General features: G+C 41.9%; 1 protein-coding gene across 2 annotated transcripts in view; it reads right to left on the reverse strand.

Moving 5' to 3' along the window:
* Positions 1-15,100, reverse strand: part of mkxa (mohawk homeobox a) — a 28,351-nt gene extending 13,251 nt beyond the window's left edge. The window contains exons 1-5 of one of the 2 annotated variants that reach the window (XM_023401872.2): positions 14,878-15,098; positions 13,286-13,569; positions 10,861-11,020; positions 7,651-7,804; positions 2,994-3,377 (exon numbers count right to left, since the gene is read on the reverse strand). In XM_023401872.2, coding sequence (XP_023257640.1) covers positions 2,994-3,377; positions 7,651-7,804; positions 10,861-11,020; positions 13,286-13,461 — 874 coding nt within the window. In that variant the 5' untranslated portion in view covers positions 13,462-13,569; positions 14,878-15,098. Of the gene's footprint in view, positions 1-2,993; positions 3,378-7,650; positions 7,805-10,860; positions 11,021-13,285; positions 13,570-14,877 lie in introns of both variants that reach the window. The other variant, XM_023401873.2, reaches the window with a different exon arrangement.
* Between the last annotated feature and the right edge of the window lie 969 nt (positions 15,101-16,069).

Genomic DNA, 16,069 nt, shown 5'->3' on the forward strand with positions numbered 1-16,069 from the left:
GTGTGTGAGTCCTTTCAAGCCAGCAGAAGTTTAGTTTTCCACTGGGGTAAATCTACACTCTCCATCTCCTGCCACGTCTGACTGCCCTCTGTAGTCACAGATAACACTGTAGGCTCAGGCCGCGGTCACAACAGCCAACTGGCCCATTAATGGACTTTTAGCCAATGGTATGATGGTTGCCAGGCACGCCACTTTCGCTTTGACCAATCACAATTGTTTTACAGGCAGGAATTCAGCAAAAGAGCGTGCCAAGAGACATCGTTTGTGCTCTTTCTTTCGAGTTCAAATTCTTTTCCTCCTTGCTGCCTGAAAATGTCAGACGTTTTGTCATTGTCAAAAAGGAACTAGGGGGAACATAGAGGGAGCTTAAGTCTGATTTATTCTGTCTGTTTTTCTCTGTGTACCTGATATAAGTACAGATTTATGTGAAATCTGCTACTCTGGGAAACATTTTTCTCTTATTATAAAAACACAATAAAACTATTTGTGAAGAGGAATGTGCTCACTACAAAAAATATCTGGAATATGCAGCCCACAGGAGAAAAAAGGAAATGATGCAAACCCGAGCTTAAAATTATTCCTCTCTGTCTCCCTCTTTCATTTGTTCTGTCTACGTCGGCGAGATCAGGTGTGGAATTAAAATTTCATTTTCCCGACTTTTCTTTGTTTCGTTTCTTCGACTGGGCAATCGGAGCGGAGGGCCCCAGCAGGTGTTCGATCCCATGAGTCAACACGGCTTCAGAGAAGTTTCCATGTGTGGACTCAAAAGCTTTTCTTGCATGTAACAGAGTAACACTTCTGTAAAGGTGCCAGAGCCCGAGAAATCCGAGAGGGAGACGTCGGTGCCAAGAAATTATATTAACCATAGAGATAAAATAGTTACTCTCTATTAAAAACAGCAAGCCAGCCAGGTGAATTAATCTTTTTCTGGGATTTCTCTTATTAAAATCTGGTAGAGAGGGAGTTATAAGTCTCACTTGGTCTATCCATCTCTTTCTTTCCTTCTCCATCTGTGAGACCCAGCAGGTGCTTCGCTGTGAAAAAGCCTGATGTTCGTTCAGGTCACAGGGTTTTAAGCTTTTTGATCAGGACGACTGTAACCGTCGCAGTCGCTGATGCATTTCATACACACACACACACACACACACTTACACTCACACTCCACCCTCCATCACGCTCAGATAATATGAAACACATTTGTCCATAAGACGAGCTTTGAATGAAACACAATAAAACCGGCTCTTCCCCCCACACAAAGCTTCCCCCATCCTCCGTCACTCCGTCACCTACACCTTCAAATCCGGCCCCTTCAGGGACTCAGTCCACGCTCAGCAGAAAGTGAAAACATCACTATCGCTTATGAAGTGAACAAAGGGGCCAGTGTTCTCAGCTGAAGAAGACAGATCTGACCTTGATTGTTCACAGCTCAGACAAGTTGTGAAGTGAGACACTGTTAAAGCTTTTGTATCACGCAGAGTTCTGTGATTCGCACTAAACTCACTGCACGGAAGAATATGAGCGTCCATTAGGTCCTGATTTAATGTAATGTAGAACAACCGGTTTCCATCATGTGTGTAGAAGAAGGCTCTCTGGACAGTCATAACCCTCAAACAATGCATGCTGGGAAGTTTGCTAATATACTAACTGTGTTTCTTTAGAAAATTAATTTGATAAATTGAGTGAAATCAAGTCACAAGACTTAATTTTTATATTCATATTTATAAATAGAGTTTATAACTAGAAATTTTAAGTTGGAACTGATATGAAATCAATAAAACTTATATTTACATTAAATTAATGATAAATGATTAGTTGATTCTACTGTTCCTGTATTATGTTTTACAGTGATTAGATTTGAAACTGCAAAATCAATTTGAATTTTTTAAAATGTATCCAGCTTGTTTTTCATTCACGTTACAGAGTTGAATCTTGCCTGAAATAAACTGTCGTCCGGCAAAGACGCCCTAAATAAAAACACGTGAGTAACAAAGTCTGTAAGGCGACATTTTTTAAAGGATTATTTCCTTTCAGAGACTTTCATTTCTGCCCATTTGTGCCAAAAACACAATATGTTCCCAGAGTGGAACATATTGTACTAACCAATATGAAAACAGGCAGAGAGAGGAGAATAAAACAGGAGCTAAACCAAAGAAAGGTTTCATCTCACTCTGAACGCTGTTTTTCATCGTGTAGGGAGGAAAACAAGGCCAGACACCTTCAACTCTGTCGGACATCTGCAGCAATAATGTAAACATGACCGGCAACAACTTGTTAATGTTATGTTGCCTTTGCTGGGGAAACTAAAACGAGACATTGATCTGTATAGTTTTATATTTTTTCTCTTTTTTAAAGCCAAAGTAAATTGACTTTAATCTAAAAAAGAAATGCATTTTTTATGTATCACATTCACCCAGTCTGCTGACACACAAACACAGCCTGTTTTCCCTGTCCTGGCTCTCCCAGCAGGACCTCATGGCAGGATCAAAGACTTGCCAAACAGTAGCATGAAAGTGAGCATGTTCCACATGGCCTTGTTGTGTCTGGCCTAGCCTGGTCAGAGGAGCTGGCTGGGGGGAATTCCTTCTCTGCTCAGCTGGAGTGGGTGAGAGACAGCCAGTGTGCTTACACGAGTGTGTGAAGTGACAATACATGAGTGTGTGTGTGTTTTAGACACACTGCAGTCTTGCTTAAATCTAATAGATTTAAGGCTCAGGGCCCTCTTAACTGCATCTCCATATCAGGAGTCATAAGAAACACATTTAGCAACACAAACCCCATATTAAGTGAAAGTAGGGAGGTGGGAGAAAACAGTGTAATATGGCAGAGGGAGGGAGGAAGACAGGCAGAGAGGCAGACAGTTGGAAATAACACCACCAGCACCAGCTGCAGAAATTAAAACAAAATGTGCAGATGGAGGGGACAAAAAAAAGAACAAAAGTGAAGGATGTCGTGCGTGTGTGAGGGGAAAGAATGCAAGAAATGTGGCTCCTTACCAGCCCGATAAACAAAGTTCGCCTCGGCCTCGGAGGAGGACGGTGACAGCAGCTCGTCGTCGTACTCGTTGGAGCTGAAGGAGCCGGAGTGGTTCCTCTTGCGAGCGTCCATGACGGCGTTGGCCACCATGACGTGGCGCAACGAGTCGTTCAGGTAGCGGTGCAACAGGCTGCTCTTGTACTTGGGCGGAGACACGTAGTCCTCGGCCAGTGAGGCAGCTTCGGCGGCCGAGCGCAGTCCCGCGCCCATACCCATCCCCATCCCCATCCCCATGGCCATGCCCATGCCCACCATGGAGGAGCCCTCCTTCTTGATGACACTCTGGTACATGGGCTTGGTAAGCTCCTCGGGGCCGCTCTGTGTCCTCTGAGGGTTGTCACCATCTACAGCGTCAAGGCACAAACAGATTCAGAGTTTTAGATTTTTATCTTCCAAAGCAAAGGACACCTTTGCAAGTATTTTTACTCATTCACACTCATATTATCTTTCATACTTTGTCTTGTATTTATTCTTCACCTGTGCAACATTTCTATACTGTATGAGTCATTCCTAAAAAGATATTTTTACACTTTTGATTTTAATGCTACTATAACAAATGATTGGTCAAATCTAGTGTAACTTTTTGTAGGTGGGTGCTCATTGATAATTGATATACTTAATACATTTTTTAAAAGCCTAATTAAAAGCAGTTCCCATAAACATCCATTGTGTATGTAACTCACACCCAAAAACAGAACAAACTATTGCTCACTGACTGACTGTACATAAGCTCATAATGACATGTACAGTTATTATCATTTACATAATTCATTAAAGGCAGTTTAAACATTGACCCTGTGCACAGTATAATTTCCATTCAAATTTAACAATACTCATCCAAAAACTATGTCGATCAGCATCAGTGCTCGCAGCAATCAAATCCTTTTTTTTGAGCAAATGCTTCTCTGGTTTAAATGACTGTCTAACTCGTGTGCACTGCTTTTTCATCCCATCTGAGTCAGAGTGAGGTGACCTCGAGCTAATCTTCAATCTAAATACCAGGGCAGGGAGATTTCCACCTGGCACTCCTGCCCTCTTGTTGGCATCGCCTCAAGAGCAGAAAGCCCCGCCAAGCCTTAAGACGCATTACCAAACCATAACGGATGGCAGTCGATTTCCTCTCCATCTTAAGCACGTTGCCCCTCTATTCCCCTGCAGAAATAAATAATTTCCAGGGTGCTCTGCAGCTGAAGAGATTGAATTAAAGTACAGGTTCCTACCTGATGAAAGCAGTGAGGGGGGAAGAAAGATAAAACACCGCACTGAAAAACCAGATATCCTCTGGCGGGAGGGAAATCAGGGAGAAGTTCACTGTAGATACTCTCCCTGCCAAGACTGTAATTTTGTAATTTGGGCAGGTTGGACATTTGATTCAGTCTGGGCCAAATTAAAATTATAGCTCCCACATATCAGAAACACATGGAGGTAGCGTACTTGTCCTCCTCCCCCTGCGCTGTCTGAGGTAGAAATTAACAAACCCTCAGCATTTCCTTTGAAACCACATAAAGCGATAATAAAATTGTCATTATAATCCCATGACAGTGTCCTTTTACATCTAGGTGTGCCACCTTTTTAAGCATGACAGCATGTCCTTTCCGGATCCCTTGCGGAAAACAACATTTTCTCTCTCGGACTTGCTGCTGCAGCTACAAAACAAGCTGGACCATTTCAGGATAGCACACCGGGTTAGTTCGGTCAGGTCTGGCCCCATAAATAGGAACAAAAGCACAGGCATAAAAACATAATGGAGGGCCTTTCAGCGCGTGGGTCAGAAGCGGGAGCAGGCTGCGGATAGCTTCATAACCATAATGTGACAAGGAGAAGAGTCAGGGAGATATACAGAGCCTCCGGTGGTACAGTGGCCTGTGGCGGACACAACGCAAACACCATGCACACATTCCTCTCTCGGCCGCACGCTCGGCTTCTCCTCCTCAAAAATTTAATTACAGATCACCGACACCACAGCGTTCTTCCTTTCTGTTCATCCTTTCACTGCGTGAGTATGTGTGTTTTATTTATTTTGGTTTTTTTTTTTATGTTTCCTGACCATGTTTTCTGCGCCGTCAGTGAGAAGAAGAAGGCAGTCACTTGAAAATCAGCATGTGTTTGCAGTAAATACACGGCTGACGGAGAGCTACTCATTTCCAATTATAGGCTGGGAAGACAGAGGTTGGCTCAGCGGGGTGTCTTAATGACAGCGTGTTGCAGCCCGCCTGCCTCGGTGTCTCCCGGCTGCGTTGCACACTTGCCAATTATATACAACCAGAACATGAGTCTGCATAGCATCAGCCCGCTTTAGGTTGGGTACCAATAGAGAGAGATGGCCTGGCCTTTGGCCTCACCTCATGTCATTATGCTTGACTTGAATTTCAGGGGCACAAAAGGAGTATGATGTCAGGAGACTTTCCTGGTCATTCTATATAGAGAGCATCAGGTTTACAACAGAGTATGGGACCAATTTATAATGGAGGTCTGAGACATTAAGATGTGATATCTTTGAAAAGATCATCCATCACACTGATGGATGGAGCAGCAAATGGAAAAGTTTTCCTCCATCCTTTAACATACTGTATACCTATGTTAAATCTTGCCAATCAAACAAATTAAATGAATTTTAAATTCGACATATAGATTCAAGGATATTGCTGCAGCTTTTCCTTTCATCTAGAGCAACTGCAGAATAACCCCAGACTTCCTTGGTTACCATTACAAACAACCATAATGACAGAGGTCAAAGGTCACAGACAAAATTCAGATAACTAATACGGCTGTTGTTCCTGAAATGAGGAAGAAGTGTGAAATAAATAATGATTTTAACATTTCTTTCAGTATTTAAGGAAAGTAAAGATAGAGAATATACATTTGCTGCAAAAATGAACTTCATGCTGCCACTAACTGCCTGTTAATCCTGCTCCCTATACATTGTGTGCCATATACTACTACTACATTTACAATTAAAATGTTTACTTCATTATATTTTGCAATGAGACCCAGGTACCAACCAGTAATTTGACACAGGTTCGCCATATGTCAAATTCATTTGTAGCAAATTGATTAAACACAAACGTATGTAGGAATAAGAACCATGTGTTAAAAGCCTTACAACTGCGTTTGACAAAGGGAACCTGACAGACAACTGCTCAAAATGAGGCCGTAATCACAGACTTAAACCCTCAGAATTTCAGTTAGTGCTGTGATTTATGTCATGGCCACTGAAACTTCTTGATTCTGATTGGCTGAAAGGTGTGGATTGTTTATTTTTGAACTGTACAGTATAATTGGACGCCTATGACGCAGGTGTTAGTTTGCAGAACTAAATGAATGTGCCCCTATTAAACTGTAGTAAGGAACGGCAGCAGTGAGCTGCAGAGCTGCAGTGAGATCGGGGTTATTTGTGTAACCAATAAAAATATAAAAAGCTTCACAATGAGAACAACAGAAATTTCAGAGGAAACAGAGGCCGCTTGTGTGCGAGTGTGTGAGTGAGTGTGTGAGAGAGTGCTATGTAACGTTGTTGCAATTTAGTATTGCACTTTCATGAAGTTGGAGGACTCGAACGAGACAGGCATCCTTTGTTTTAATTTCTACCATGGGACAAAAAACGCTGGATCCTACAATAATAATAATGCAACCGAAGAGCATCTTTCATTAGAGCCTCCTGATGACATATTCAGACTTCACAAAGCTCCTCTCGAGCCACAGAACACATTATACAACTGTTTTTACCACTGAGTAGATCTCCATGTGAGTTAAGTGTACTTCAAGTGTAGGATCCGTAGCAGATTGCAGCACTATCCTCTGTTCTGCTACGTTCAAGAACAATCAATAACATTTCTTTCTCCACAAATTTCACAATTCTAAAACTTGCCCAGCCTTTGGAAACATATTGATTTCTACTAAACCAGATGTTAACTACTGCCACCATCCGAACACTAGCCCAAGAGCTATAACTTCTGATTATCAAAATAGGAAAAGTAAGTTTACAATGAGTTATACAGTGTTAGTAAGTAAAAGACTTATACTTTCAGTTCGATTAAATGTTAGTAAGTGGTCTTGCTTACACCCGAGTTACCCTATGAGTTCTATGTTCCATTATTATTGCTTTGCATCAGTGACTATTTGCCCTCACATCATCCATTATAGTCAGTCACACATACAACATACACCTGTTGCATATTACTTCTTGTCTTACGGTCTAGCGCAGTGGTTCTCAAACTTTTTCACATCAAGGACCCCTAACCTTTCACAAATTAGACCACGGGCCCCCGTTTGATAAGATCTTGTCCCAGGGTCCCCCATCTGATAAAACTTTTGCTTTTAGATGTTTTATTACAGAAAACACATGATCAAAATAGTCATACATTCTGTCTTTATGTTACTTATGGATGGAATTATAGTGAAAATAAATTATTCCCCTCAAGGAATCCACTTTAAGACCCACTGGTCTAGTCAAACTGGGGTCTTCGGTTTCTGCGTCTGCAGGGCAGTCGCCTATTTCACTAGTCGAGCTGTGATATTGGTGGAATCTGAATTCTCCACTGAACTTCTGCAACACAAACCTTATTTAACCTGGAATGGAACATAAAGAGCTGCTGGTGTGTAGCTGTCAATCCGTACCGTCTGAGCAGCTGTCGTCGCTGCTGACGCTCAGCCTCTCCGCGTTGCCCTGAACGTATTTGTTGTAGAGTTTGATCCTGAGCGCCCAGCTCAGGTCGGGCTGCCTCACTGTGTTCTTCAGTCGCCTCCTGGCATTCGCAAACCAGTTGGAGACCTGAGAGAGAGAGAGAGAGAGAGAGAAATAGAAGGAAGTGGGAACACACAGCAAACAGAAACACATGTTATTGTTTTGAATCCAAACATCTCCACATCCATGGCAAAACAAAGACTATCCTTTATGAAAACGTCTGCTCTCTGCCTGCCGTCAGTCTCATTCAGAAAACCAAGAGAGGCCGAAAGCAGAAGACAGAAACAGAGTCAGGTTGCAGAGCAGCTCTCTGAAACCGAGCTTTAAGAAACATCCCAGACGCTCTGGAGAGACACGCCGGCATGCATCTTTTCTGCATCAACCCCACACAGAAACATTTAACACCCTCCACATGCCGGACAGCCAGCGAACGCAACGTTTCATTAACTAATGTTCCGACCGAGATGTATGTCCCAATGCTTATTCTGGACTCGCACAGACTCCCTCGAATAATACATTTTTTCCAACACTGTCTTCAAGATGCAATAAAAAAGACACTTGAGCTGGCGCTCTTCCTTTCACTGGGAAGGGAGACCATTAGATGTTATACTAGAATAACTTTTCATGCTCAATAGATTTCAAGCGGCTTATGGAGGGGCTGGGACTGGGGCCTTATGCTAGAGTACTTATTTTTCTGATCCTCTCTTTCAGTATCGTGTTTCTCGTTAACTAAGACCATCCCACATCCCTTTGTCTTGAGCCCAGCGCTGTGGCACTCCAGGGGAAGGCGGCATCTCGTACATGTGGCTTGGCTGGAGGGGAGGCGAGGCGAGGTGAGACGAGGCGACGCATGGGACGGTTCGCTAATGAGGACTGGAGGAAAGATGGCTGTCAATGGGGTGAGAGAAAACAGAAAGGAGGGAGGAAGGAGGAAGGAGGAGGAGGAGGAGGAGGAGGATGGCACATCTGCTCCAATGACACCAACAGAGATTAAAAAAGGGGGGGGGGGGCCCAGCAGCCAAACCAGCTCTTTCACCCGTGGCCTGTCTGCACTGTGTGTACCGTAAAGGAGACGGCATGCAGGCACGGCGAGGGATTTCAGTGGCGATGGAGAGATGGCACCGACTTATTAGAACTAACTTTAAAGAAACAATTCACAATATTTACATGGAAAAAAGGAGCCGTTTTGCTAAAACATGACAGATTTAGTTGCTTCGAACACCTGGTGCCAGGTGGGTGTTTGCAGGGAAAACTGCACAGGACGTGATGCGTTCTACATTACTGGCAGCAGCAGCAACAGTGGTTTATTTGGACCAAACAGTGGAAGAACTGGGTAGTTCTTCGCCTCCATGAGCGGATAGGGAAAGAAAAGAGTGCCACCTAGGGCTGCAACAAACACTTACTCTAATCCTGAACTCAAACTGATGTCTTTGAGTTGCTTGTTTTGGCCGATAAAAAGTGTGTCATTTACGAAAGTAAAAAACAGAAAAGCTGCATATTGTCACATTTGAGAAAGTAAAAAATATACTTCATAAATGAATCAAATGATTAATCAATTTGACCATTTTTGGCCATTTATTTTCATCAAAAGACAGTATGAAAAACTTTAGTAAAAAAAAAAAAAAAAGCCCACAGATCCCTTAAGGATATTTTTCATGTTGGAAAATATGATGAAAATAATTTACCTGCATGTCATCACTCTCGCTCAATTTCAAGAAATCTTCCACTGACCTTTGACACTGCTGCTGCTATTTGGGTGTCAGCTTGAATGTATGCATGTTTCAGATTGTGTGCGTGTGTGTGTGTGTGTGTGTGTGTGTGTGTGTGTGTGTGTGTGTGTGTGTGTGTGTGTGTGTTCACAGCTCGGCATCCCACTGTCCAACACAAAGCATTCCTCTGCACTCTGCTCGCGCTCACCAAAACAAACAGCTCCATCAGGCCCCCAAAATGAGAACCAGATTAAGCATCGTGGCCGGCGGCCCGAAAAAGCTGCCGCAGACTTTCTGAGGCCGTATCAGTGACCTTGTCAGCCAGATGATACTGTACATACACAGCTGAACGTGCCAGACACGAAACACACTCATATTCACCGCAGGGTTTTCCTCGAAGTGGTCAGTTTGTCAAGTTGTCCACTGTACTCTTGTGTTATCAGTAGAGGGTGCAATAGAACTTAAAGCATTAGAAACAAAAAATACAGTGCAACTTCAGCTACTGTAGAATCAGTGGTGGGTCGGATCTTTTTGGGGTCTCGTGGTGAAAGTGAAGATTCAAGAGACAAACAATAGAATAAGAAAGAAGGAAATATATGTCTGCTACACAAAATTATTTTTATTTTTCAAGATTTTTTTTACTTCCTTATGAAATTCCAAATAATTTAAACAAACAAATAAAACAATATAAGAAACTGACCAGCACTGCTATGTAGACATGCTTTTTTAAAGCAGTCTTAAGTAAAAAGTGTTGGGAAGCACTGCCCTGCCTTTATTTGTGACTGCGCTAAATTTTTCACATAATTGAAGAAGAAGAAGAAGAAAAAGAAGAAGAAGAAGTAGAAGCAGAAGAAGAAGAAGAAGAAGTAGAAGAAGAAGAAGAAGAAGATACATTTCTGCTGTATCTTTTTTTCAGAATCGTTTTACCTCTACTGTTTGTTCAAATAGGAAAAGAGAATAACTTTTGTGTTGAATATGAAATATGACAAGAGTTGACAGGTAGTAATTACTTTTTTAAGGGGTCATAACTCAAAGAGTCGCAGTCACAGACAGACAGGACTGCAAATTTTATTTATGACTACAAGTTTCACGTTGCTGTGAAATAAAAAAAAACAAAAGAAAAACAGGAAAAACTGCCAAATGTAGCATTTGGAAGAAAAGTAGAATTAACAATTCAACACTGCATGAGTGTTGTAAAATAAACAGTTCAAGATGTAAAAACACTTTCTCCTAATTGCAAATGCAAGTTAAAATCCAGCTTTTCAGACCTGATTAGAGAGACACTAAACCACAGAAACCAAATCTCACTTTTCCCCTCAGCGATCACACTCATGAATACTCTATAAATCCCCTCACTCCTTTTTTTTTTTTACTTATTCAGAACCATTTTTTTTAATGTAAGCAGCTTGACCGAGTCTACAGCAGTGGACTCACCTGGACCAGGGTCATTTGTGAGCCGAGGGCCAGCAGGATTTTCTCTGTCTTGGTGGGGTAGGGGTTGTCTCGGTGCTTGTAGAGCCACTGCTTGAGTGGCCGCGCCATGTCCTGCAGGGCCTGGCGCTTGTGTCGCACTTTGCCGCCGCTGGGACGACCCCTGCGGAGAAACAGGTAGAATAATGTTCAGTCGGATACCAGACGATAGTTCGAGTACACTACAGGAAGCTTTTAGTGCAGGATATGCACGCAGAGACATTAATGCCCATTTTGTAAGTGACTTATATGACTATGGAGTTTTTAGCATTTCATTTTTTGATTCAGATATAAATATGAAATGTAAAATAAATACACATGCAGGATATAGTTGTTCAATCATCAACATCAAGCTCAGCATAAAACATTAATTTAAACCAATTTCTCCTTTTTCCAAATTAAAGTAAAAAAAAAAAAGAGCCAGGATTATGTTGTTTATTGAAGTGAACCAAACAGTGTTACGCAGCTGCAAGTGGCGTCCTAAGTGGACCAGCATGTTGTCTGAATTAGTAAGTCATGACACATAGAGTGAACACTCAATACAGTATGCAATTTTCACACCCAGAGCACTGCAATTAGGCTAAGACACGTTGGATTAAAGCAAGAGAGACATGGAGAGTAAGAGAGAGAGAGAGAGAGAGAGAGACTGAAGCAGACAGACAGAGAGAGAGAAATGGCCAGTCGCAGTTTATTTTTCATTGTGTTTCCCACAAACCACCAACACGTCGCAAGGAAACAAACAAAAACATTTTACTCAGGCACACATTTTAGCGTTTTACACCCAAGAGAAGTGGATCGAGAACAATGTAGCCGGGTCACGAGCACAGCCAAGCCATCACACCATGGACTGACAAAGAAAGTGAAATTATACTTCTGGTTTTCCCTTACAGAAAAGAGCTGTGACACATGTCCAGAGGATGCTATAAAAACATCACATTAGGAATAAACCCTGGGTGGAGATTGAAAATATCTATCTGAAAGACCCAGCTCAGCAACTCAGTGGTGACTACAGCTACTATCAGCTCTTATAATAATACTGCAGTGGTTTTTTACGAAATAAAACCACATAATTCGTCAAGGAGAAACATGGACACCCTGTGAGTCCCTAAAAGAATATTTAAACATCTCTCATTGAAGTGCGTCTGAGTCTGTTGGTTTCCCTGAGCTGTGGAGGACTCGGTCTCACCTGTAGCTCCAGGTTTTATGAACCTGTAGATGTCAGTATGGTGCTGTGCTGTGCTGTGCTTCTCCCTTTATCTCACCAAAAAGCTCCATTGACTGCAGATGTAACATATTTTAGTCTAACCTCAAGTCTGCCTGAGGTCCATGTTCTACAAATATTTTCCTTGTAATCTAGATCGGTATGAACATCCTAAAGGACATTTTTACTCCGTGTTCTGAACTTCTCATTTAAGCACTCACACACACAAACACACACACACACACACACCTTTTTAATAATTTTATGTTCTTCATTAGTCCTGATGTTTCCCTTGAGGTGGCACTTTACATTCACATAAGTTCAATAATTCTTAATGTTCCTCTTTATGACTAAGGCTTCCCCTCACATGTGCCCGCTAAACATTCAAATAATACATAAACACACAACATCAGGACATGACCTTTTCTTACACCTGCTCCCTGTCACAGAAAAACGAAAGCAAATATATATTTCTGAAAAAAGCTCTAGATCCTTATGTGATCCTCTAGACCACACAGAGAGTTGAAGGACGAATTTATTTATTGGAAACAGATGGAGACCTCTAACAGACACGCTACTGAACACGGTTGACCTACTTATTAATTTTGAGATTAGGTGTTAACATCAACACCTAAATGAAGACCAGACTGGGAAAAGGGTAAATATTAATTCCCTGATCCATCAGATCTTATTGCATTGAAGCCACATGAAAAACTGGAACAGCAAATTGGTGTTTCAGCCTTGAGGTGTAAAGTGCAAGTAGTTTTCCACATGTAAACGTCATTCCATCTGGATCTTTTATCCGTGCGTAAATTTATGATTTTTGTGCGTAAATGTCTACTTCAACACAGCTGCAGAAACTAATCAATTTGACATTTAATGAACAGTTATGTATTATAACCCAACGATGCTCATCCGCATATATAGATCACCAATGTATCTTTATAGGAATGCGGCCCTATTTGAGCTTGATATTTCATAATCTGACTTAATTACGCGCACAAGCAGGAGAGATAACCACAGAGCTCTCATTGTTGTCCACTTTCTCACTTGTGCTGAGTAAAACAACCGTGAAATAGAGGTGTTCCTCATCAGTAAACCCCCGTGGGGCTTCCCGGACTCCAGTTAATCCACATGTTAATACAAGCCACACATGCTGCGTTAAACTCAGCAGAATGCTCCACATACCCGCTCCGCCTGTGTCTGATGGCCTGGTTGTCTCTGATGGTCTGGTTGCTGGAGAGGAGGTCTGGATGTTGCCCGTCGATGACTTCTAGATAGTTTCTGCTGCTCATTTCCACCTCCTTCGCCTTCTCCTCGAACAGGACCTGGCTGCTCAGCTTGTTAAACACAATGGTGTTCATCTTTGGCCAGAGAGTCCTCCGATTTCTCTGATGCGTAAAAATTTTTAAAAAAGGTAGAAAAAAAAAAGAAAATCTCCTCGGATTTGTCTCAGTGTCCCCGCGTCGCTCCTGTGGAACAAGTGGATATTTTTTTTTTTTTTTTTTTTTTTTTTTATACAAAAGATGGATTCGTATTTAATTCACAAACTGCGGTGTGGTCGTGAACTAAAATATGACCTTTGGTAGGAGAGGAGAAAAAACATGTCCTGACAAGACTTTAATATTAGATAATACACACTTCTGGCATAAATTATAATTTGATAGCTTCACTCTGATGTGTGTGATTAGGTCAACCCCCCCTACAATGTGCCTGCTCATACAAAATAGACCACATTAAACAGCCTGCAGATCATTTTCACTTAAAGCGGACCATGCATAACTGCGCTGTTGTGATGTGTCATTATAAGCTCGCTCTTTGTAAACATTTGCATCTGCGATTCCAATTCAGAAAATATTTGCGTGAACTCATGAAAGCCTTAAAATCCAAATAGTTGCTGGATGTTTTAAGTGTTGGTTTCATGGTGCAGGTATTTTTTGGAGACAAGTTAAAGAATAAAATCCTGAAGAATCAGCGCAGGTCCATCTGGAGTCATTTGGGTAAATACATTTGCGCAGTAATTCCGCGCTTTAACAAAACCCTATTCACGAGTCAAACCATTTATTTCTCTTATTCAACCTCAAAGCTGATTTTATCTCAGCAAAAGTGACAGAATTCCACTGGATTTCTATTTAATATGGTTTCACTTTATTTGCTCTAAACAACTGGGGAGAACAGAGGATTTACTACAGCACAATCTGCAGCACTGGCTCGGCGGTTTGGACTGTAAACACTTGATTTGGCTGAAAAAAAAAAATATGTAAAATTCAAGCGAGAATATTTCTGCCCTTCCTCCGCTGCGCTGCGGTCGCTTGTCGCTGTAAATCCTGAATGGTTTATTTTGGTTGGTGCTCTCCCATTTTAATGCAAAAACAAACAACCCTGCAGGCTCAGAAATGTCACATTTTGATTTTTCCTCTTCACTTTTCATTTGAAGATCTCTCTGTAGAGGCTCCTCATGATGTGGTGCTATCAGCAGCAGCCCGGTGCCAAATATGTAAAGTACCATGTAACAGTGATGTCCACTTAAATAAACAAAAACTTCATCCTGGCAGTGTATTTTGAATCTATGTCTATATCATATATCATATTTAGAAATATAGCCATGAAGACTAATGTCAGAATAAAAAACCTAAGTCCTGTCCATTCAAAGTTGGGTAAACAGGCTTTAGAGGGGTTTATCCTCCACTACATCCCTGCTCCAAACTTTAATAACCTGGATATATCGGTTCAGTCCTACAACAATAAGCAGTGTGAGTCAGTGTATGTCGGTTAGTTACCTGTCCCGGGCCCCTCCTGCGTCTCTCTGTTGTGTGTAACAATAATCCTGTTTCCAGTCGCCCATTCCCTGCTCACATGTTCATGTCCTGAGATCCTGAGCTCAAACCACACGGACCGCCGTCTCCTCCTCCGCTTTATCCAGCGGCCTGCGCTGCGCCGCCCGGGACTCTGAATATCTCACCCTGCTCATGTTTCCTAGCACACAGCCCGAGCCTGCGAACATACTGTCGATGGTTTAAGCCGGTTCTGGGGCCGGGGCCAGCGCAGGGAGGGAGAGGGGAGGGAGAGGGGAGGGAGGCTTCACGCTGCAAAAAGTAGGCTGTCTAAATCATTGAGTCCAAGGTAGTTTGAAAATGTTGTTTTTCTTGAAACAACTGTAACCAACTGACATGGGGCAACTTCCCGTTCCTTTCAGTGCTGCAGGAATCCTCTTCAGAGGAGTAGTTAATGGTTAATAAAACATCAACTAATGTTATATAGATCAATCACAAGCCATTTAAGTAACTGCTTTATGGTGGACGGTTAAATGAGCAGATCACTACCAGTCTTATTTAAATGCAGAATATGGTGCTACTGCCAGCAGCCATTTACCTTAGCTGAGCGCAAAGACAAAAGGGGGACCCTCTGACAAAATCCACTTCCCAGCACCATTAAAGCTCACTAATTACCCAATTTTATTTTTGCTTGTTTGATCTGAATAAAATATAATGTGTAATGCTTCAATAGGCATCAATAGAAATTTCACAACCTGGCAACTCAAAAGTTTTTTGATAGCAATAGCTCCTAATTGACTTTAAAGCTTGTTTTTTTTTTAAAGAGGTAATAAAGCCATTTCTTATAACTTATAAACCCTTAATAATTACATTATATCAGAATTAGTTCCCAATATGGCAGGATTGAACTGTATGAGGGCAAAATTTGCTGTTGGGCCCCTACTGTGACCCCACCCAACCACCTACTGCTCTCTGTGCAAAGTCTATGTACCTGTTTCCCCAATGTTTGCATTAAGTCTTCTACTTCTACAGTGCAGCATTACTTAATTATAGTTTGTAATAATGCAGGATCTTCCTTAGCAGATACAGTGCTTTAGTGGTGCAAATGCCCAAGAACACATTTGTCTTACTAACCTTACTAATGTACAGTGAACTCACTGCCACAAAGGGTCCTGGCCCCCGGTGCAGTTGGTTGGTA

Source organism: Seriola lalandi, unplaced genomic scaffold (genome assembly GCF_002814215.2).
Source record: "Seriola lalandi dorsalis isolate HSWRI2012SDOR001 ecotype SW California unplaced genomic scaffold, Sedor1 jcf7180002053798, whole genome shotgun sequence".
In the NCBI taxonomy this organism is placed as follows: domain Eukaryota; kingdom Metazoa; phylum Chordata; class Actinopteri; order Carangiformes; family Carangidae; genus Seriola; species Seriola lalandi.